At 41.5% G+C, this 23,665-nt stretch overlaps 1 protein-coding gene across 10 annotated transcripts in view; it reads right to left on the bottom strand.

Moving 5' to 3' along the window:
- Positions 1-23,665, bottom strand: part of LOC140726324 (chondroitin sulfate N-acetylgalactosaminyltransferase 1-like) — a 186,964-nt gene that overhangs the window by 47,986 nt on the left and 115,313 nt on the right. For all 10 annotated transcript variants that reach the window (XM_073042561.1, XM_073042558.1, XM_073042562.1 and 7 more), the window contains one exon: positions 3,997-4,213. In XM_073042561.1, coding sequence (XP_072898662.1) covers positions 3,997-4,213 — 217 coding nt within the window. The remainder of the gene's footprint in view (positions 1-3,996; positions 4,214-23,665) is intronic.

Consider the following 23,665-nt stretch of genomic DNA (forward strand, 5'->3'; position numbering starts at 1 on the left):
GAGGCCAAATTTGGAGTATTGTGTACTGTTCTGGTCACCGAATAATAGAAAAGATGTCAACAAAATAGAGAGTACAGAGGAGATTTACTAGAATGTTACCTGGGTTTCAGCACCTAAGTTACAGGGAAAGGTTGAACAAGTTAGGTCTTTATTCTTTGGAGTGCAGAAGGTTGAGGGGGGACTTGATAGAGGTATTTAAAATTATGAGGGGTATAGATAGAGTTGATGTGGATAGGCTTTTTCCATTAAGAGTAGGGGAGATTCAAACAAGAGGACATGAGTTGAGAGTTAGGGGGCAGAAGTTTAGGGGTAACACGAGTGGGAACTTCTTTACTCAGAGAGTGGTAGCTGTGTGGAATGAGTTTCCAGTAGAAGTGGTAGAGGCAGGTTCGATATTGTCATTTAAAAAAAAATTGGATAGGTATGTGGACAGGAAAGGAATGGAGGGTTATGTGCTGAGTGCGGGTCAGTGGGACTAGGTGAGAGTAAGCATTTGGCACGGACTAGAAGGGCCGAGATGGCCTGTTTCCGTGCTGTAATTGTTATATGGATATGAAAGAAAGAAGCTGAAGAAATAATTGAGTTAAAGCTTGAACAAGCCTGCAATTGTCATTATTAATTTTGAATCAATTGTGCTTTAAAAGCACCAAACATCATTGCATTCCTTCAACAACTGTTTTCTAAATGCAGGCCATCCCCAGGTAACAATGGGTTCTGATTTTACAGATGCCCACAAGTCGCTAGAGTTCATAAGTGGGAAAAATACTGATTCATTACAAACCTGCACAATTATAATGAATGGCATCAAAATATACAAGACTGATAAGAAAAAACAATTACTAAAAGTAAGAGAGATAGGGAAAACTAGTTCTGCCATTCATAGGTGTGAGGGTATGTACATCAGATTTAGGAATTTAGTAACATTCTGGGAGCTCGTACAAACGTAGGTGTGTCCATAAATCATAAACTAGGTATGGAGTGAAATCAAAAATGCCTAATATTTCTCATTTTGGGAAAGAAAGAATAAAACATACCCAAACCAAACCAAAAATAAATGTCAAAAGGTTGAAGACGTATTTACCCACAGGTGCCTTCGGACGTTAGGACTCACACACACATCTACAAGAACATTGTGCTTTGCAGAGTGCCATAGAGCAGTGACAATATTTGATCAGCGTCCCATTCACCCACAGCGTTATTCCCACTTCATCAGCAGATAGAAAAGTTAATTTTCCCGGTGGATGCTGTTCATTGATTAGCAGGTTGAAGAGTGAAGCAGTGACCGGGTAGTAGTTCTGTTTTGGGCTAACAATCCAGCTGCCTGATTAGGAACACAAATTCAAGCATCAGTTTATGGATGACCAATAACTCTCAGTTGTCACAGCCTTAGGGAACACTGTCTGTTACTTTTTCACTGGCTTGGCCAAAGAGACTCAACATGATTGGCTCGGAATTGTCTCAGTCGAAGTAGAGTTGCAAATCATTCAGTTAAATGAAGCTGGCATAAAGTATCGCGGACAGCAGCATTTCAGGAGGTGGGTCACCCTCACCAAGGACAAACAATTGCAGACCTTGCCCATATGTTACTTGTGGAGAGTAAACCAAAAGGTCAGCAAGCTGGATTTGCTTTGCTTTCACTTCTACAGGACAAGTTCCTCCTCTCCACACCTTGACCCACCCCCCCCCCCCCCCAACCCACGCACACTCGGTGCAGAAGGAAGAAAACAGAAGGAAATCCATGGAAACTTGCAGCACGTCCAAAGCCATACAATGGTACTGGCATCAGCGAGCAGATGGAGTCCAGCCAGGCTGCACCACAGGCCATAGCTTATGAAACCACTGTGCATCTGTTCTACCGGCTGACTGCCGAATTAGTGTTTGGACAGGGCTGATGTCCTTAAACAATAATATAGTCCCTTTAATTTTCATTTCACAGTCAACTCATCAGCAGCAGTTATGTTTTACAACTGGTATGATCAGATTTGAATTTGCAATCATTGGGTTGATGATCACTTATTATGCACTTGACTAACAATTCCAATCCCACTCTTTCTTAAAACCATAATTACAAATTAAGGAATTATCTTGAGATCAGCATCTCCTTTCTCCCCATTAAGCATCTCGACTAGCGTAAGTATTTAATCATATCTTAATACAAGAGCAAAATCCTGAAAGTTTGAAGACAACACAAAATGCAGGAAATACTTTGCAAACCAAACACAACCTTTGGAGACAGAAATTGAATTTGTGTTGCAGGTCAATCATTCAAACTCTGAAGGATTTGCTTGACCTGCAGTCTATTTTCCATTCTATTTTAGGCATACCACAGATCAGTAAAAAAATGGACAACTTCTATATTTATTGAGGATGGTGGAAATTTCAGAACGCACTCTGCACTGCTTCAACCTTACATTGACCTGACAGATTCAGCTTTAGAGAGCTCTTGGTCACTACCTGTCTGTTCCTCAACACAATTTCTCAAACTTTTTGCCTCTGACCAACTCTGAACTTCCCCTTTCCAGAGACAGGCCAGTTTCATGCCATTAAACGTCCAGAGCCAGGTGTATGGAAATATTCAGCAGGTTATACATAGAAAGCCTACAGCACAATACAGGCCCTTCGGCCCACAAAGTTGTGCCAAACATGTCCCTGCCTTAGAAATTACTAAGCTAACCTCTAGCCCTCTATTTTACTAAACTCCATGTACCTATCTAAAAGTCTTTTAAAAGACCCTATTGTATCTGCCTTCACCACCATTGCCAGCTGCCCATTCCACGCACTCACCACTCTCTGCATAAAAAACTTACCCCTGACATCCCCTCTGTACCTACTCCCCAGCACCTTAAACCTGTGTCCTCTAGTGGCAACCATTTCAGCCCTGGGAAAAAGCCTCTGACTATCCACATGATCAATGCCTCTCATCATCTTATACACCTCTATCAGGTCACATCTCATCCTCCATTGCTCCAAGGAGAAAAGGCCAAGTTCACTTAACCTATTCTCATAAGGCATGCTCCCCAATCCAAGTAACATCCTTGTAAATCTCCTCTGCACCCTTTCTATAGTTTCCACATCCTTCCTGTAGTGAGGTGACCAGAACTGAGCACAGTACTCCAGGTGGGTTCTGACCAGGGTCCTATAGAGCTATATACTTCCACCAATGCTTCAAGAGCTCATAACATATCTTAACAATAGCAGAAGAAAGCTGGTGCTAAAGGTAAAACGTGGTGCCTGAGCCCTTTTACAATCTCAACATATGCAAAGTCCATCTTTGTTAGACGTTGTAAATTAGCCAAAGCAATAACCAGTTTGCACACAGAGCGCTCCCACGAGCAACAACGTGCCAAGGACAAGATACTAAGATAAGAAATTCTGTGCAGAATTGTAGACATTTATCCCCACCATTGCAAAGAAGGATGGCTCTCCTGCACTTACACAGAGAATCAAACTATCTTAGAACTGACCCCTGAGGTTTCCTACATAACGACGAAGGGGAAAAGAAGACTGCTTCGTGACTCATCTCCCTCTGTTTGTGCAAGTACTTGTCAGTACCTTTAAATAGCTGCCCTTTTATCTGCAGGCTGGGTCAAAACCAAAGCAGAACCAGTGGTACAATTCACAGCATGCTGGGATTTAAGTTCATCTACTCTAGTCTCAGTGAAGCAGTTACTAATCCTACAACAGCTATTTTGGTGAAGTCATTATCTAGGTAGCAACTGTATTACAATAGTGCAAAGAGGTGCAGTGCTGAGTCATCACATATATTCAAAGCAGAGATAGATTTTATAGGACTACAGAGGAGTCAAGAGAATTAAGCAGGAAAATGGCATTAAGTGCAAAGATCTGATCAGCTGACTCCTGCTATCATTTCTAATGTTCATGTGCACACTATCAAAGCATTAGCCAATGTGGTGAATGTCATCTGTTAGGAATTATTTGCATGTTTTTGAACTCTTAAAGCTTTCCAATTGGGAAATAAAGGATGAATTTGCTTACCTGAAATTATGCATAAATTGTCGAAATGTATCAGCTCTCTTTGCGAGTGGTACAATGATATTAATCAGCATGTTGCTTGTGTCCACCTTTTCCATCTTAACTTTCATGAGCGGGCCAAAGGGACGAAATAGTGCCAGGCGTTTGAACTCATGGGCCCTGTCACCTTTGAATGTAAGCTCATATAAAGTCCCTTTGTCCTTCTCTGTACGGTAGATACCTGCAGAAAGAACAGAGGTCAAAACACTGTGCAGAGCATCCTACCTGCAAAATATATCCGCTACAATGATCACTGTGCTTATGGTGAACTCGAAGTTCAAGTTTATTGTTGTCATAGACCTTCAGGGTAGTATTGAAAAGAAAATTAGCTTTCTGCAGCAGCACAATACCTTACAAGACAAGGACATAGGTTAGCATAAAATTAAATTATACATAACTCATGCGTGCAAAATCGACAACAACACTAGTGCAAAAATATAGTCTAAGGTAACGTTAAGGGTTTTCTGGTTGATTCAAGAAGTTGATGGCAGTGGGGAAGAACTGTTGTAAAGTATGAAGCTTGAAATAGAGTAAATGAAGGGAAGATGTTTTAAAGATTCAGCTAAGTGGAGGGCAAGAAAATTGATAAAGAAGAAAATGTGACATTTTTGTATACAGTTAAAAAGTACAGAAACAGGCTATTGACCCACCATACATAAGAACATAAGAAATAGAAGCAGGAGTAGGCGACCCGGCCCATCAAACCTGCCCCACCATTCAGTAAGATCATGGGTGATCTGTCCATAAACTCAGCTCCGTCTACCTGCCTTTTCCCCTACTATGTAAAAATCTATCTAACTGTATCTTAAATATATTTAGTGAAGAAACCTCAACTGCTTCCCTGGGCAGAGAATTCCACTCTCTGGGAAAAACAGTTTCTCTTCCTCTCTGTCCTAAATCTTCTCCCCTGAATCTTGAGGCAATGTCCCCTAGTTCTAGTCTCACCTACCAATGCAAACAACTTTCCTAATTCTATCTTATCTATCCTTTTCAAAATTGTGTATGTTTCTATAAGATCCCTTCTCATTCTTCTGAATTCCAGAGTATAGTCCCAGGCAACTCAATCTGTCCTCTTAGGTTAACCCCTTCATCTCTAGAATCAACCTGGTGCACCTCCTCCGCACTGCCTCCAAAGCCAGTATATCCTTCCTCAAGTATGGAGACTAGAACAGCACACAGTACTCCAGGTGCGGCCTCACCAGTACCCTGTATAGTTGCAGCATGACCTCCCTCCTCTTGAATTCAATCCCTCTAGCAATGAAGGTCAACATTCCGTTTGCCTTCTTAATAACCTGTTGTACCTGTAAGCCAACTTTTTGTGATTCATGCACAAGCACTCCCAAGTCCCTCTGCACAACAGCATGCTGCAATCTTTCACTATTTAAATAATAATCTGCTCTTCTATTATTCCTTCCAAAGTGGATGATCTCACATTTACCAATGTAGTATTCCATCTGCCAGACCTTGGCCCACTCACTTAACCTATCTATATCCCTCTGCAGACTCTCCACATCCTCTGTACAATTTGCTTTTCCACTCAGTTTAGTGTCATCAGCAAATTTTGCTACACTACACTCAGTCCCCTCTTCCAAATCATGATGTCCATTTAAACCATCTCCCCATACTGCCCTCAGTTATCAATACTTCATCCATTGTTTTCTATACGTTTCAAGTACTGGTGTTGCAGTTAGAATTCAGAACACATTGCCTAACAGCTCAGTGGATACAGGTTCATGAGCAGCATTTTTGAAAGGGAGAGAACTCAAAGCTTCGAGAAATTAAATGCAGGGATGTGGAGAAAGAGCAGGAGTGTGGGATCACTAAAACTGAAATGCACTTCCACAGAACCAGCACAGAATGATCAGCTGAAATGCCTCTTTCAGTTCTTCAGTCTAAAGTAATGAGGCCCAACTTTAAAATTCGTGTTGTGCCAGCGAGGACAGATGTCTGGAAGCACATCTTCACGAAGAAAATATCAGAAATGTGGAATTTGCTCTCCCCACAGAGAAAACTGTTGAGGCTCAGGATAGGGGAATGAGGGTCATCGAATGGAAATGTCATTTGACATTTCATGCAGTTCAGGTGCAGGTCAGCTAAAACCCAAATGATGATATTTCATCTCTGACCTAAACGAATACTGGAATGAAGACAATTAGATAAAGAGTTCCTCTTCCTGTTATCCAAATCTCACATCACAGAGACTCTTGTTGTAAACTGTTTCAAAGCAAGGAGAAATGAATAAATTAGAGTGATTTAAAAATGTCACTGCGCTATTTGAAACCGTTCTTCATGAGAGGTGCAGTAGTCTGTGCTCTGAGCCTTCATGACAAGCCTACAGCTCGGATGATGGATGCTTGACAAAGCTTCGAGATGAAAAGATTGAGTAGAGTGGCTGCTTCCAGCTGGCCACAGATAACAGAAATGCTAGGTCTTCATCCAGTACTAACCACATCAGAAGTCAGTTTCAAGGACAACAAACAAAAAGAGCAAAAACTGCCCATACCAGGTTTGTTACTAATCGGCAAAAATGGAAAGTTTGTAACGGTTGCCAAGCCAATCTTAATTTATAATTTCAGAAAAACTATTCAGAAAATTGCTGACTATGATTTGGGAAAACATCTTCCAAGCTCTAATTTATTGCTTGAAAATAACAGGATATCACATCAGGGCCAAACAGAGTCAGAAGCACAAGGAGCAGAACAGAGTTATCGTCAAGGGCAAATACACTGCCTAGTGGGAAGACAAACTACAAAATGGACAGAACTGTTGTAATGTTAAACAGAGTACATGGTCTACAAAACATAGTGCTGGAAATCTCAAAAGGAAAGAGACACACATGTGGCTTAGTTGCCAGTCAATGCTTCCTTGGTTAATCCAAAGGCCAAACACAAAGATCTGGACTAAGTTTCCAGAGGAACATTTGGAAGTCTTGCATAGTTGAAGGTACCATGCTTTAGAGAAGTCAAGTCAGGAGCCATTTTACACTCTCAGTTGGATGTAAAAAGTCCCATAAAATTACTTTGAAGAGGAAACAGGAAATTATTATTCCCAGTCTCCAGCTAATGTTTATCCCTGAATTAAAGATTGCCTGGCCATTTTTCTGTTTGAGAATCTGATGTATGCAAATAGTTTTCTGCACTACAGTGGCGACCACACTTCAAAATATTACGCAAAGTTGTTCTTTTTAATCAGAACTTCTGTATTCCTTCTGGAAATTCAAGCTCTCCCACTGGACCAAGATCCTCTTTTGGTTTTCATTGTCACATAGACAGGGATAGATCAGAATTATGGGTAGAAATCTTTCATGCACTTTCTTCCATTGGAAGCATGCCAACACATTTGCTTCATTTTCTTCAGAGGAACCACAGATTTAATAAACTAATATATGTGTTTGGCGTTATTAAGAGCCTCTTGTCATTTTGATTAAGCAATGCTCCCATTGAGTGCTGGAAACACCCAAACAGAGGAAGAAATGACCAAAGTAATCTTTCCCCAAAAGATAACTAGAAGCAGCGCTGGGAATAATTATTGGGATCGATGGTCACATCTTGCTGCTAATTTACTCCCCACTTAAACGACCCCTTTACCCTTACAGATCAGTCCATCTCTTCAGGTCAATCCCTTGCTGTGAGGAGTCCATAGATAACTCATGAGATTTCCTGTCTGCATCAAATGCCCACCACCCCCCACCCACACCATACGATTAGTCAGGCATGGCAACAAATGAGAAAAAAAAATACAAAATAAAAATGTTAATAATACTCGGCATGTTTGGCACAGTTCACAGAGTGAGAAACAAAGCTGCATATGTCGGCCCAGATAACTCTAGGTATCCCCTTTGCCTCTACATACAGCATTCTGCCTAAACCACCAAGTTCCTTCAGCGGTTTTTTCTTGCCTAGTTTTACACATCAGAGACTTCCCATCACCGCTGGGAAAATTAAACAAGTTTGAAGTTGTAAATAAGTAGGGAGGAGGATTGTGTGGATATATGCAGAGATCATTTTTATTTACAACTTTCTTTGAGATCTGGGCAACTCTGGCACACCCAGCATTAATAGCAAATCCTTAATTGCTCTTTGAAGGTACTTAGCAGCTTTCCCGAACCACTTCAGTCCTTCTAGTGAAGGTACTTCAAAGTTCTTCTGACTTTTTAGATCTAAAATTTAGTTCTAAGATCTTCAAGTCAGGATGATGTTCAACTTAGTATGGAACATGGTGGAATTTCCATGAGCCTACTGCCCTCCTCCTTGGTGGTACAGGTTACAGGTCTAGGTAGCTGAGGTCAGTAATTGCAATCCTTTTTGTAGGTAGTCGCCACTACAGCCACTATATTAGAAGTTCAAGGTCATGTTGATGGGCTATCACAGGAGTACAACCAACCTATCAAATCTGCTCTACCATTCAATCATGGCTGATTTATTTTCCATCAGTCAGGTGGACTGCTTTTACCAGAATGGTGTTGGCCTTGAGTACTGCACTCCTGATGAAAGGTCTCGGCCTGAAACGTCAACTGTACTCTTTTCCATAGATGCTGCCTGGCCAGCTGAGGTCCTCCTGCATTTTGTGGGAGTTGCTTGGATTTCCAGCACCTGCAGATTTTCTCTTCTTTCTGCATTTCTATTTCTTAGTATTTTCAAACACAAATCAAGCAGCACTAATGATGTAAATGGACTTCAACAACTGGAATTCTCACACAAAACCTGCACCTCAGTTCACACTATAGCCGTGTGATGCACCATCAATAACTCACGCTGAGACTTAGGAAGTGAGATATCGGCTTTTATTGACTGAAGAACAACACTACATCCTGGGAAAATGAGGGAGAGCAGCAGACCACAGTCGCCTTTATACAGGGGTCTGTGGGAGGAGCCACAGGAGCAGTCAGCAGGGTCTGTGGGAGGAGCCACAGGAGCAGTCAGACAGGTATATCTAGTTCACCACACCGTGGAACCAAATTTCAGAAGCAGCTGTTACAATGTAGGTGGTTCTGCCCAGGGCTGATTTTCTTGGCATCTGTTCAAACCCCTGGAACCCTGTTTTTGACTTGAACTGTGTCTTTCAGCTAGTTCATTCTTCTGTCCATTGTACATGTCCAAGACGATTAGATGTATCCAAAAAAATTATCACCTCATTTAGATTGCCCACAGTAAATTCTCTCTAGGTCAAGTGCCCAATTTATGGACTTTGATGCAGAAGTGCAGATTACAAACAGAATACACTTGATGTTCCAAATGTTTAACCTGCAAATACAGTAAAACCACAGGATTAAGGAAAGGTAGGCAAGCCAGGAGCTTTGAACTGCTCTAGTTCAATTTAATCTCCACTAAAATAAATGTTCTTGGGCAAAATTATAGATCAAATTGAATCATTGCTGGCAGACTATTGTATGAATCCTTTTAGGGAAGGTATAATCAAAGGAGAGTTGCACAAATCAGTCAAGTGAAAAGAAAAAATGCTTCTTACTCAAGAGATGTACGTGAAAGGAATTCAATTGTTTCCAAACTCTGACGTAGATTAAATGCTTTCTGAAAATGGCACAAGACTGACTGAAAATCCCAGATTTGTACAGACAGGCTAAATGTACAATTGGCGCAATATAAATGTACACCCATTTTCATTGAAAATCTGTCAGCATTGATTTTAGCAGAACAATGCTCACTAAAACTACACCAAATTACACTGGAGAAAGACAGCAGCATGTTGTTAAAGCCAAGACAGAGAGCTGCTTGATACCAAAATGACTAAAATAGCTTTCAAAGTTCAAAGTAAATTTATTATCTAAGTACATATATGTCATTATATACAACCTGAGATTCATTTTCTTGTGGGTATAATTAATAAATCCATAGAAAAATAACCATAACAGAATCAATAAAAGATCACACCAACTTGGGCATGCAACCAGTGTACAAAAGACAACAAACTGCAAATACAAAAGGAAAGAAATAATAACAACAAATAAGTAAGCAATAATATCGAGAACATGAGATGAAGAGTCCTTGAAAGCGAGTCCATAGTTGTGGGAACATTTCAATTATGGAGCAAGAGAAGTTGAGTGAAATTATCCCCTCTGGTTCAAGATCCGGATGGTTGAGGGGTAATAACTGTTCCTGAACCTGGTGAAGTGAGTCCTGAGGCTCCTGTATCTTCCACCAGATGGCAGCAGTGAGTCTTGGGTGTTGGGGATCCCTATGATGGATGCTGCTTTCCTACAACAGTATTTCATGTAGATACCTATGATAGTCTGGACCGTATCCACTACTATTTGTAGGATTTTCTGTTTGGGGGTATTGGTGGTTCCATACCAGGCTGTGATGCAGTAGGTCAATATGCTCTCCACCACACATCTATAGAAGTTTTTCAAAGTTTTAGATGTCATGCTGGACCAGGATAGGTGCTCCAAAATAATTACACAGGAACTTAAAGCTGTTGACCCTCTCTATCTCTGATCCTCTGATGAGGACTGCCTCATGGACTTCTGGTTTCCTTCTTCTGAAGTTCCTTGATCTTGCTGATGTTGAATAAAAAGTTGTTGTTATGACACCACTCTGCCAGATTTTCATTCTCCCTCCTATATGCTGATTCAGCACCACTTTTTAATTCAGCCTAAAACTGTGGTGTCATCAGCAAACTTGAATATGGCACTGGAGATGTGCTTAGTCACACAGTCATTAAGTGTAAAGTGTGTAGAGCAGGGGGCTAAATGCACAGCCAGCCCTGTGGTGCACCTGTGCTGATGCCGATCATGGAGATGTTGAGATGCCAGTCTAAACTGACTGTGGTCTATAAGTGAGGAAATTGAGGATTGAATTGCACAAGGAGGTATGAGGCCAAGGTCTTGGAGCTTATTGATTAGCTTTGAAGGGATGATGGTACTGAATGATGAACTGTAGTCAATAAAGAGCATCTTGATGTATGTACCTTTGCTGTCCAGATGTTCCAGTTTGAGTGAAAAGCCAATGAGATTGCAAGGGTCATGGACCTGTTGCTCTGGTAGGTAAAGTGGAGCGGATCCAAGTCACTTCTCAGGCGGGAGTTGATATGTTTCATCACAAACCTCTCACTTCATCGCTGCAGATGGAAGTGCTGCTAGACGATAGTCATTGAGACAGGTTATCACATTCCTGCACTCAGTGTCCATAAACTGTACAGTGCAGGCATTAGTATCCCACATTCTCAGCAGTGTAGCCAGACTGGGAATTGTTAAACAACCGTGGAATGGCAGGGAACATTGAATGCAATTATTTACTGAATGCCAAAGTTATTTATGCATGTATAAAATGCTACTGTCGCCATTACAACAACTAGTATACTTAAGGATAGGCAGGGATATGTACATAGCCCCCACTCTACTCACTTTACACCTATGACTGTGTGACTAAGTACAATTTCAACACCATATACCAATTTGCTGATGACACCACTGTTATGGACTGTATCAAACATGGTGATAGAACCATAGAACACTACAGCACAGTACAGGCCCTTCAGCCCTCCATGTTGTGCCGACCCATATAATCCTTAAAAAAAGTACTAAACCCACACTACCCCATAACCCTCCATTTTTCTTTCATCCATCTGCATGTCCAAGAGGCTCTTAAATACCCCTAATGTTTTAGCCTCCACCACCATCCCTGGCAAGTCATTCCAGGCACTCACAACCCTCTGTGTAAAAAACTTACCCCTGATGTCTCCCCTAAACTTCCCTCCCTTAATTTTGTACATATGCCCTCTGGTGTTTGCTATTGGTGCCCTGGGAAACAGGTACTGACTATCCACCCTATCGATGCCTCTCATAATCTTGTAGACCTCTACCAAGTCCCCTCTCATTCTTCTACGCTCCAAAGAGAAAAGTCCCAGCTCTGCTAACCTTGCTTCATATGACTTTCTTATGGTCCGGGCTGGAGCATTGCATTCCGGGTCTTAATCCGGTCTGTGGATTCCAGACTCCGGGTCTTGAAGCCGTCCCTCCTTTTGCCCTTGAACCCAATTAGTCACACCTGTGGATCATCGTGACTTGTTGGGGCTCAAGGAGGCGCACCTGATGCCCATCGGCTGGCGGTGTATATAGGGGGCTCTGGGACTGAGTGGAGTTGGGGGATTGTCCTGGCTTGGAGCTCCCCTTGTTAAAGATGAGTTCTTTGAGTAAGTCTGGCAGTTACCCTGGACCTAGTTCCCTTCCTATCCCTTACCTCTGTTGGGCAAGCCTGGCCAGACTGCCGTTGCCCGGCAGGGGACTCTGCCCCTATCCATCCCTCGCTGCTGATGGGTTGTGCCCTGCAACCTACCCAGGTGCACTGCGACCTGCTCAGGCCCCCATGTTCCTGCCTGGGAGGTCCAGGCCCTGCCCAGGAGTTATGCGGCCCACCCAGTGAACTCTGGGATCCTGCCTAGCCTGAACTCTAAGACTCTCCCAGAACCCCAGAATCACCTTGAACGTCACGTCCCTCATGCAGACCACAGTCACCACACCTTGTCTATCGTTTAGTTGTCCCCGTCCTGCCCCTAGTACTTCAGTGCCTGCATCCTGCACTTGGGTCCAGCCTCCTGTCCTCTTATGACAGACTTGTTCTCCAAACCTGGCAACATCCTGGTAAATCTCCTCTGCACTCTCTCCATAGCTTCCACATCCTTCCTATAATGAGGTGACCAGTATTGAACACAATTCTGAATCAGCATACAGGAGGGAGATTGGAAGTTTGGCTAACAGCCTCTCACTCAATGTCAATAAAAGCAAGGAACTGACTGTAGACTTCAGGAGAAGGAAAGCAGAGGTCCAGTAATCATCAGGAGGAGCAGAGGTGGAGAGGGTCAGTAACTTTAAATTCCATGGTGTCACTATCTCAGAAGACCTGTCCTGGACGCATCATATAAATATAATTGCAAAAAATACACGACAGAACCTCTACCTCCTCAGGAGTCTGCGGAGATTTGGCATGTCATCAAAAACTTCTACGGATGCTGCCTGGCTGCATTACAGCCTGGTACGGGAACACCGATGCCTTAGAGCGGAGAATCCTACAAAAGGTCGTGGATTCAGCCCAGTACGTCATGGGTAAAACCCTCCCAACCATTGGGCACATCTACATGAAATGTGGCCGTAGAAAAGCAGCACCCATCATCAAAAGATCCTCACCATCAGGACATGCTCCTTTCTCACTGCCGCCATCAGGTAGAAGGTAGAAGTGCTTCAGGACTTACACCACCAATTTCAAGAATAGTTACTACCCCTTAACCCTCAGGCTCTTAAACAAACGGGGATAACTACATTCATTTAAGGACTCTTACCTTGTTTATCTATGCTCATTATTTATTGCTAGTTATTTATATCTGCATTTGCACAGTTTATAGTTCCTGATGTTTACAGTTTACAGATCCTGTTTACAGCTACTGTTCTATAGATTTGCCAAATATGCCTGCAGAGAAAGAACCTCAGGGTTGTATGTGGTAACACATATGTACTATGAAAATAAATCCTACTTTTAATTTTAGTATTAATAGCCTCGTATCATTCCTCACCTCACTTCCTGGCCAAAATTTCCCGACGTTCTGTGTGCTTGTGCAGTTTCCTCTAATAGTTAAGCTTGTTCACAGAACAAGGCACTTAGTGAAGTAACTGACTTGTAACCTTGAACATGAATTTCAAAGCATCTGTAATGTGTTTATTCTGCCACTATTTATAATAGTTCCGCTATTTAGTTTTAAGGAACTGCTCTTCAAAATCAGAGTGCCAATGTGAAACTGCTGCCTGGTTGGGTGGGTCCCACTGAATCTTGAGAAGCACCCTGGGCTTGCAAATCTACTCTGGTCCAATATCTGAGCCAGAAATTCTTTTTTTTTGCTCTAAAGGATATTTGAGATGACACCACTGACACATCTTTTTTTAAATTGCATTTTACTTGCAGATTCTAAGAACATTAATTTGCTATCTCAGAATTCTTGGGTTGGATTTGAGTTTTTGTGTTTTTAGCTTTCTGCACTATTTCTCAATTTATCTAATAACTGTCAGAAGCAGAATCAGGTTTGTTATCACCGACGTGTGGTGTGAAATCTGTTAATTTAGCAGCAGCAGTTCAATGAAATACATAGTCTAGCAGAGAGAGAAAATAATAATAATAAATAAAATAATAATAAACAAGTAAATCAGAGTATATGTATATTGAACAGATTTTTAAAAACATGCAAAAAAACCCAGAAATACTGTATATTGAAAAAAGTGAGGTAGTATCCAAGGATTCAATATCCATTTAGGAATCAGATGGCAGAGAGGAAGAAGCTGTTCCTAAGTTGCTGAGTGTGTGCCTTCAGGCTTCTGTACCTCCTACCTGATGGTAACAGTGAGAAAAGGGTGCCGGAGGTCCTTAATAATGGATGCTGACTTTCTGAATCACCGCTCCCTGAAGAAATCCTGGGTACTTTGTAGGCTAGTACCCAAGATGGAGCTGACAAGATTTACAACCCTCTGCAGCTTCTTTTGGTCCATTGCAGTGGCCCCTCCATACCAGACAGTGATGCAGCCTGTCAGAATGCTCTCCACGGTACAACTATAAAAGTTTTTGAGTGTATTTGTTGACATGCCAAATCTCTTCAAACTCCTAATGAAGTATAGCCGCTGACTTGCCTTCTTTATAACTGTATCGATATATTGGGACCAAGTTAGGTCCTCGGAGATCTTGACATCCAGGAACTTGAAACTGCTCACTCTCTCCACTTCTAATCCCTCTATGAGGATTGGTATGTGTTCCTTCATCTTACCCTTCCAGAAATCCATAATCAGCTCTTTCGTCGTACTGACGTTGAGTGCAAGGTTGTAGCTGTGGCACCACTCCACTAGTTGGCATATCTCACTCCTGTATGTCCTCTCATCACCACCTGAGATTCTATCAACAATGGTTGTATCATCAGCAAATTTATAGATGGTATTTAAGCTACAGAGATGTACTGGTGTTGATCGCCAGTGAGGAGGATATGTTATCACCAATCTGCACAGACTGTGGTCATCCAGTTAGGAAGTCGAGGATCCAATTGCAGAGGGAGGTACAGAGGCCCAGGTTCTGCAACTTCTCAATCAGGATTGTGGGAATGATGGTGTTAAATGCTGAGCTATTGTTGATGAACAGCATCCTGACATAGGTGCTTGTGTTGTGCAGGTGGACTAAAGCCGTGTGGAGAGCCATTGAGATTGCGTCTGCTATTGACCTATTGTGGCGATAGGCAAATTGCAATGGGTCCAGGTCCTTGCAATCTTGTGATGTCCAACTTCTCAAAGCATTTCATCACTGTCAATGTGAGTGCTACTGGGTGATAGTCATTAAGGCAGCCCACGTTATTCTTCTTAGGCACTGCTATAATTGTTGCCTTTCTGAAGCAAGTGGGAACTTCCACCCGTAGCAGTGAGAGGTTGAAAATGCCCTTGAATACTCCCGCTAGTTGGCTGGCACAAGTTTTTAAGAGTCTTACCTTCCGCCTTGCGAGGGTTCATTCTCTTTAAAGACAGCCTAACATCAGCCTTGAGATGGGGATCACAGGGTCATCCGATGCAGCAGGGATCTTCACAGCTGTAGTTGTATTCTCCCTTTCAAAGTGTGCATAGAAGGCATTGAGTTCATCTGGTAGTGAAGCGTCACTGCCATTCATGCTATTGGAATTTGCTTTGTAGGAAATAATGTCTTGCAGACCCTGCCAGAGCTGCTGTACATCTGATATTGCCTCCAACCTCATTCGAAATTGTCTCTCTGCCCCTGAAATAACCCTCCACAAATCATACCTGGTTTTCTGGTACAGGCCCGGGTCGCCAGACTTGAATGCCACAGATCTAGCCTTCAGCAGACTACAACCTTCCTGGTTTATCCACGGCTTTTGGTTTGGGAATGTAGAGTAAGTCTTTGTAGGCGCATACTCATCCACACAGGTTTTAATGAAGTCGGTATCAACTGCAGCATACTCATCTACGTTCAAAGATCCCCGAATACAATCCAGTCCACTGATTCAAAGCAGTCCTGTAGGCGCTCCTGTGCTTTCCTTGTCCATATTGTTTGACCATTCTTCCTTCCACATGAACAACTTCACAATTTCTTATAGGCAATTTGTCAACTTTTTGCCCACTCAATTAACTTTTAAATTTCTCTCTAAATTGTTTGTATTCTCCTCACAGCTTGCCTTCTCATCTATCTTTTGTATCACTGGCAAATTGGCTGAAATACTCTTGCTTTGTTCTTTTAAGTTGTTAATATAAATTGCACGCAGTCGTGGTTGCAAGCAGTGATCTCTGAATACGTCCCTTTTCCCAATGTTACACATTGCAAATCTGAAATTGCGCTCCATTGCTACTTGCCAATGCTAATATATTACCTCAATGTCAGGATCAGTTACTTTGTAATGTTTTGTGTAGCACCTTGTTGAATATCTTTCAAAATCCAAGCTAATTACATCTTCTAGTTCCAGTCTATGCACTCTGACTGCTGCTTCCTTCAAGTCCTCTAATAAATATGTCATACATAATGGAGCCAAGCCAACTCTGCTTGATCAGATTATGATTTTCCAAATGCTCAGCTCTAAATTTAATGTTTTTCCAATATCAGATTAAGCTGAACAACCTATCATTGCTAACATTCCATCCATTCTGAATAAGATCTTCAGTGACAGATTTCCAATCCTCTCCAGAATTTGAGAATTTTTGGAAAATTACAACTAATGCATCCATTATCTTCAGTCGTCACTTCTCTTAGTATCCTTCAATGCAAACCATCAGATCCTGGGAAACGGACAGCCTTCAGCCTAACTGAGTTACTAATTCTCTAGCGATAGTGATGGGATTTCATTCCTCCCTTTCCATTTTAAAAAGCATTCTTGGAAATTGCAGCTTTCCTGTTATAAAAATTGATATAAAGTACATGTTTCTTTCTTCTACCATCTGTTCGCCATTACTTGTTTCCACAGACTTATTAAGAGACGTTGATATATATTTTTGGTGCTCATACTTCACACTGATCTGCCCTCCATTTATTTTCTCCTTTATTATTAAATAAGTGATCTTTTGTGGATAGGAATTTATCCAAACCATCCAAATTTTGGCACTTTATTTTTCTCCTTCAACTCAATATCCTTCCAAACTTCTTAAGAATGATTAATCTCACACTTAGAACCCTTCTTCCTCATCAAGATAAACTTCCACTGGGAGATATGGATTATTTCCTTAATTATCTGGCACTATCTTTATCTTTTCATTTACCAATTATCTTTTCTGTTAACCTATTTACCTCATACACATTAGACAATTCTATCCTCGTTCTTTTGCAATTTCCCTTTTTCATAATTAAAACAACAGTTTTACTCAAAATTTCACACTCTCAAGCAAAATGCTAAATTATTGCCATTTACGCCAAGATCATTTATTAAACCTGGCTAGTACACATTATTTCTTCATTTGGTTAATTAGTTATTACCTTGAGGATGTCAAGGGGGGACAATCAATAGCGGAGAACCTGTAAATGTAATGTATCTGGATTTTCAGAAGGCATTTGATAAGCTGGAGAACAACAATAAGAGCTCATAGTATTTTGGGAACTGTGTGTTAACAAGCTTTGAAGATGAGTTATCACAGGCACAGTACTGAAACAAACATGATTTCAGACTGAAAACAGCACTCCAAGTTTTAATTTTGCCCATCTATTATTGATAATTCATATTAATGAATTTCAGGAAGAGGAAAAGTGCATTGTATTCAATTGATTTTTTTTAAAAAAGATACACAGTGAAGGTACATTACATTGAAGATATTTGGATTTTGTCAGCATACAGGAAATTTGATGGGACACTTGCTTGAGTGGTGTCACAGCCAGAACCTCTTGGTCAACACCACTAAACCTAGAGAGCTGACCTCAGGAAGGGGAAGGAGGGAGAATATGTGCCAGTCTACATTGAAGGATCATAAGACCGTAATAGTATAAGACATAGGAGCAGAATTAGGTCATTCCGCCCATCGATCATTGCTGATTTATTTTCCCTCTCAACCCCATTTTCCTGTCCATTTCCCATACCTTTAATGCCCTTAGTTCTCAAGAACCTATCAACCACCGCATTAAATATACCCAATGACTTGGCCTCTGCAACCACCCGTGGCAATGAATTCCATAGATTCATCACCCTCTGGCTAAAGAAAATCCTCCTTATCTCTATTCTAAAGGAATGTACTTCTATTCTGAGGCTATGCCTACTGATCCTAGACTCTTACACTATTGGAAACGTCCTTTCCATGCACACTATTTGGTGTTTAGGATCAGTGGTGGAGACAATCAGAAACTTTAAATTCCTGGGCGGTAATGACCTCTCCTGGGCCCATCACATGGATGAAATCACAAGGAAGTCAAGCCAAAGCATTTCTTTGAACACTGACAAACTTATACAAATGTTCTGTTGAAATTACCTTGATTGGTTGAATCAGCGTCTGGTAAAGCAATTCCAAAATGCAGAAACCAAACAGATGCAAGGAATAGTGAACTCTGCCCAATACATCACAGGCACATCCCTCCCCACCATCAATAGTACCTACGTGGCACTGCATCAAGAAGTACAAAGACGATGATCAAAGTCAACATCTATCTCAAAGATCCCGACCAGCTGGGCCATGTATCAATTTGTGGCTACCACTGGCAGGAGGTGCAGAAGCTTTAAGTCCCACACTACTAGGATCAAGAAGAGATACCTCCCTTCAACAATTCGCTTCTAAAAGCAATCCTTACAAGCCTAATCACTACCTCAGTATAGAAACACTATGACCACTTATTACCCGATTGAGTTTGCTTTTCCTTAATGTTCTAATAATATGCCTTAATTTGTATTTTCCTTGTGAATGTTGCTTATCTAATGTTATGTGCCTTTGGAAGCTAGATCATTGGGAGTATTAAAGAAGCATACACGGTACATATGTGAAAAATCTGGGAATTAAGAATATTGGGAATCTGGCACAGAAGAGGAGCTGAGGTTTCATCAAATAAGCCAATATCATATTTTATGATAGAGCAAGTTTGAGGGGTTGAATGGCCTAATTCTGCTCTGACTTTGTTTACTGTATATGTACTGCTCTAAGAAACTATGCCGAATGCAGTTTATTAATCTCTTCTCACACTACCATCTCCAATTTGATCAAACTAATGTACAAGAAAATTAAAGATAATGCACTATTCCATTATCACATTTTGAGTGCCCCTTATCCGAAATATTTGAGGCTGGAAGTGTTTCAGATTTCTTCGGATTTTAGAGTATACAACGACATAGCTTGGGGCTCACCATAATTTCCAATTCTGAATTTAAGTGCTACCAGTAAGTATTCTTTGTCTTATACTGATTCATCACACTACATACTTAACGTTCAAAATTATTACATTCCATTAATATAATGAAAATGTAATTTATGTAGGATAACAAAAGCAGCACCAGGAGAATACCAAAATCAGCTGTTGAACAGAAAACATTGGCAGGCTTTCAGTCTCCACCTACGATGCTGCCTTTTGATTAAAAGGTTACACAGTACAGTGTGTTTGTATTTTGCATTTTTTTAAGCTTTTATGTAAAGTATGAAAAAAATAAGCATTACAGACTTGTGTCCGTGTTAGATTTTCATCAGCAATGATCTTGGCAAACTCAATGAATTTCTCTGCTGCTTCATGATCAGCAGACACTTTATCTTTAAAAAATTTTTAAGTCTTTAAAAATGTAATGCCATGTCTTTTCTTTAATTTCTGTAATCAGCCTGATGAATATTCACAATTTCTTTCAATTTTCAGTTCATCATGATAGATCTTTGCTTATTTCATGATCAGCACACCATTAAGTGGCATGTGTTCACTCCAACGCTGACAAATCCACTCTGTCAGTCAGATCCACAGCTGAGATCTTCACTGTTTTTCACTGAAAAATGGTTTTCACTATTTTTCACTAACTTCTATTCGTTACATACGAGAGGTCACTTCTCAGAACTGATGTGCAGAGACCTGTACATTACCTTGAAATCTTCCCAGTACCTTGAAGAATCTTCCATTTGTGACATCATGTGAGCGCTCAAAAAATTTCGGATTTCAGATAAGGGGTACTCAGCCTGTACTTGATTTATTCACCTGTCTACCACCAAACAAAACAACGCTCCTTCAGACCAAGGTGCACAACACAGTAATATAACTCACACACATAACACATAGTAATATTACCACAAATAAATTAAATAATAGATGCATTTATGACACATGTTAACAACTAATCAGTATAACGCCACTGGTGCTTCTTACGTGATGAAACCTGGGAGGTGAGAGGTAATTCAGTAGACTTACAACCTGAGGGAAGAAGCTGTTTCCCATCCTAACAGCTCTTGTCCTAATGCTACGGTACCTCCTGCCTGATGGTAGGGGGTCAAAGATTATTGGACGGATAGGAGAGATCATTGACAATGCTAAGGGCTCTGCATATGGAGCATTCAAGGTAAATAATCTCTGGAAGAGGGATCCCGATGATCCTCTCAGCAGTTCTCACAATCCTTTGTAGAATCATGCAGTCAGATGCCTTGTAATTTCTGTACATATAGTGAAGTAGCTGGTCAGGGCATTCTTGATGATGCTTCTGTAAAATTGGTTAGTATGAGAGGTGGGGGGCAGGGCTGGCCTCACTTGCCTCAATCTTCAGGAAGTGGAGACACTGCTGTCCTTTCTTGACCAAAGAGGGCCAGGAACTTGGTGCTCCTAACTCTCTCCATGAAGAAGCCGTTCATGTGCAGTGAGCAGTGTGGTCAGCCTGCAACAAGTCCACAATCACCTCTTTGGTCTTCTCCACACTGAGACTCAAATTGTTGTGCTCGTACCACTCTACCATTCACTCTTCCTCCTCGCTGTACTCCACCTCATCATCGCTGCTGAAGAGGCTGTTGTGTCATCAGCAAACTTGATGACTCAGCTTGACTGGATCTAGCAGCGCAATCATGAGCCAGCACTCAGCATGATGGAGCTGGAGATGTTTCTGCCAACATAGACCGACCGCGGCCTTTCTGTTTAGAAATCCAGGATCCGGTTGCAGAGAGAAGTGTTGAGACCCAATGTGGACAGTCTACCCACCAGCTTCTGTAGGACAGTCGTATCAAAATCCGAGCTGAAGTCAACACACAGCTTCCTGGCATATGAGGCAACATTTTCCAGGTGGGACAAGATGGAGTGGAGGGCAGAGGCTGTGGTCTCATCTGTGGACTGATTTGAGCAATAAGTGAGGGGAGAGGGACCTCCCTCACCAGTATTTAGTTCTGTGGATCAAAGCGTTAAGACCTTTAGCCTATTAGCAAGGGTAACATCACTGAGTTGCAGGGTGGACTTGTAATCCTTTACGTACTGAATGCCACATCTCTGGTGTCACAGAAATGACTATATACACCCCGTGAAAATAAAAGACTGCAGATGCTAGAAATCTGAAATAAAAACTGTAATGAAGGCTCTTTGATCTGAAACATTGATTTCTCTTTCCACAGATGCAGTCTGACCTGCTGAAAAATAACATTTTCTAATTTTATATCTTATACAATCGTACTTATTTTGTCTGTTGTCAGAGGTAGGTTTTTATTTTATAGAGAGAGCACTGCCAGGGGATATTTAAGAGAGTCCTAGGTAGGCACATGAATGAGAGAAATCTGTAGGGTTATGCAGGAGGAAAGCATTAGATTGATGTTGAAAAGGTTAAAAGGTTGGCACAGCATTGTAGGCCAAAAGACCTGTACGAGTCTGTGCTGTTCTATGTTCTTAGTTCACAAAGCCAAATGATCTGGCTACTATACTATTCTTGCATCTCAAAAGGGAACTGCAAGCTTTTTCTTTAATTCAACTTCTACTTCATCTATGACAAAGCTCCTGAGATTTCACAAAACTATGAATCAATAAAGCACTGTTGCTTGAGCATCGATGATGTAGCTCTCCCTAAGCCAGACTAGACCATGTAAGCAAATTTTACATCTGTTTTTCCACAGTCCCACTCATTATCCACATCATGAATGTACATCAAAACTGCATTCAACTACGATGCAGTAGAATGCAAACATTATTCCATTTACGTTGGATGCCATGGTAACATAGCGGATCACACGAGGCCATTATAGCTCAGGGTGTTCCGGAGCTTGGAGTTCAATTCTAGCGTTGTCTGTAAGGAGTTTGTTTGTTTTCCCCACGAAACATGTGGGTTTCCTCCAGCAGTCAGTTAGTAAATTAATTGGTTGTTGTAAATTGTCCTGTGATTAGGCTAGTGTTAAGTAGGTGGATAGCTGAGCAGTGTGGCTCACTGGGCTGGAAGGGTCTGATCCCCACTGTATCTCTAAATAACTAAATTCAGAGTATCAGAACTGACAGGTGAAAGAAGCCGATCTCCTACCACTCGACTCTTGTTAGCTGAGACTGCCAGTAAATTTTTGATAGAATTTAAAGAGCCAATCTATTGACCATCATTAATGAGGTAATTGCCTGTGATACTGCATGCTTCAATCACTAACTAGTTGCATGGTGTGCAATGTAACAGCAGCTACTGGACAGCTTTCATTATCCATTAGTTGCACAGCAATTACCGAGAGAAGTTTATTAGAGCTGAATAATGAATAATGCAATTAGACCCAAGAAATTACAAAACGGCACAAAATTGGATACTGCATAGGGCCAAATGTCCCTTAAGTATGCACATCGTTAGACTGTATTCAATAATGACAAGTACTTCAGAAGGCAAAATACATAGAGTAATTGTTATATCCTGCAATGCCATTAACAAGACAGCATTAAGTCTCCAAAATGTTATTCAGATTATTTAGCACACTGACAATAGGCTAGGGACTCAAGAGTGCTACCTTTGCTTTAGCTGGGTTGGGGATCAACAATTCCCAAGCTCCAATGTTGGCAAAAAAAAGCGTTACAAGTTGTTACTTCATGCTGATCGTTTTCCTGAACCCCAGCAGCAGCTGATTAGTCTAATGGTATTAAACCAGTTTGTATTATTGGGCCTGTCATGTCTCTCATCTAAGGGGGAGGGAGGGTGAAGGTTCTGTTGAAGCACAGTGACAACCTGCTGGCAGTAAAAACAACTGTTAATGACTTTATTAATCACACTGTTTCTCAAAAATGAAAACTGCAGTCAATAGCCTGGAACTTCCCTTCCGGAGCTGAGCTTTCGAACTGCATTTTTGCAGTGTGAACTGAAGCCTCAAAGATACAGGATAGTTGCAGCATGACATGCACAGGTGAATCGAGGCAGCGGGATCCAGGCCCGAGTGCGAGAACAAGCCAACGTTTGGCTACTGGAGCAGACTTGGAGGCAATTCGAAGCAGCGGAATTGAGGTGAGGCTGAGTCGAGGCAGTGGGACCCAGACCCGACAGTGAGGAAAAAGAGAATCGAGGTTTGACCAATGAGCTGAACAGGAAATGTTGGGTATGGGTTGAAGTGAGGCAGACGGGCAGAGACATCCTTTAATGATCAATAAACCAATTGTTGGAATCAAGTGACCTTGCCTGACATCTCGGGGCTGGGTGTTGCCTGTATCCACGCTAGCCACCCCACCCCGGCACTCCTTCTCTGCCAGCTGTCCTACACCACTCTTGCAATGCTCCACCACCACTGTTCTCA

The sequence above is a fragment of the Hemitrygon akajei genome, chromosome 4 (genome assembly GCF_048418815.1).
Source record: "Hemitrygon akajei chromosome 4, sHemAka1.3, whole genome shotgun sequence".
NCBI lineage: Eukaryota > Metazoa > Chordata > Chondrichthyes > Myliobatiformes > Dasyatidae > Hemitrygon > Hemitrygon akajei.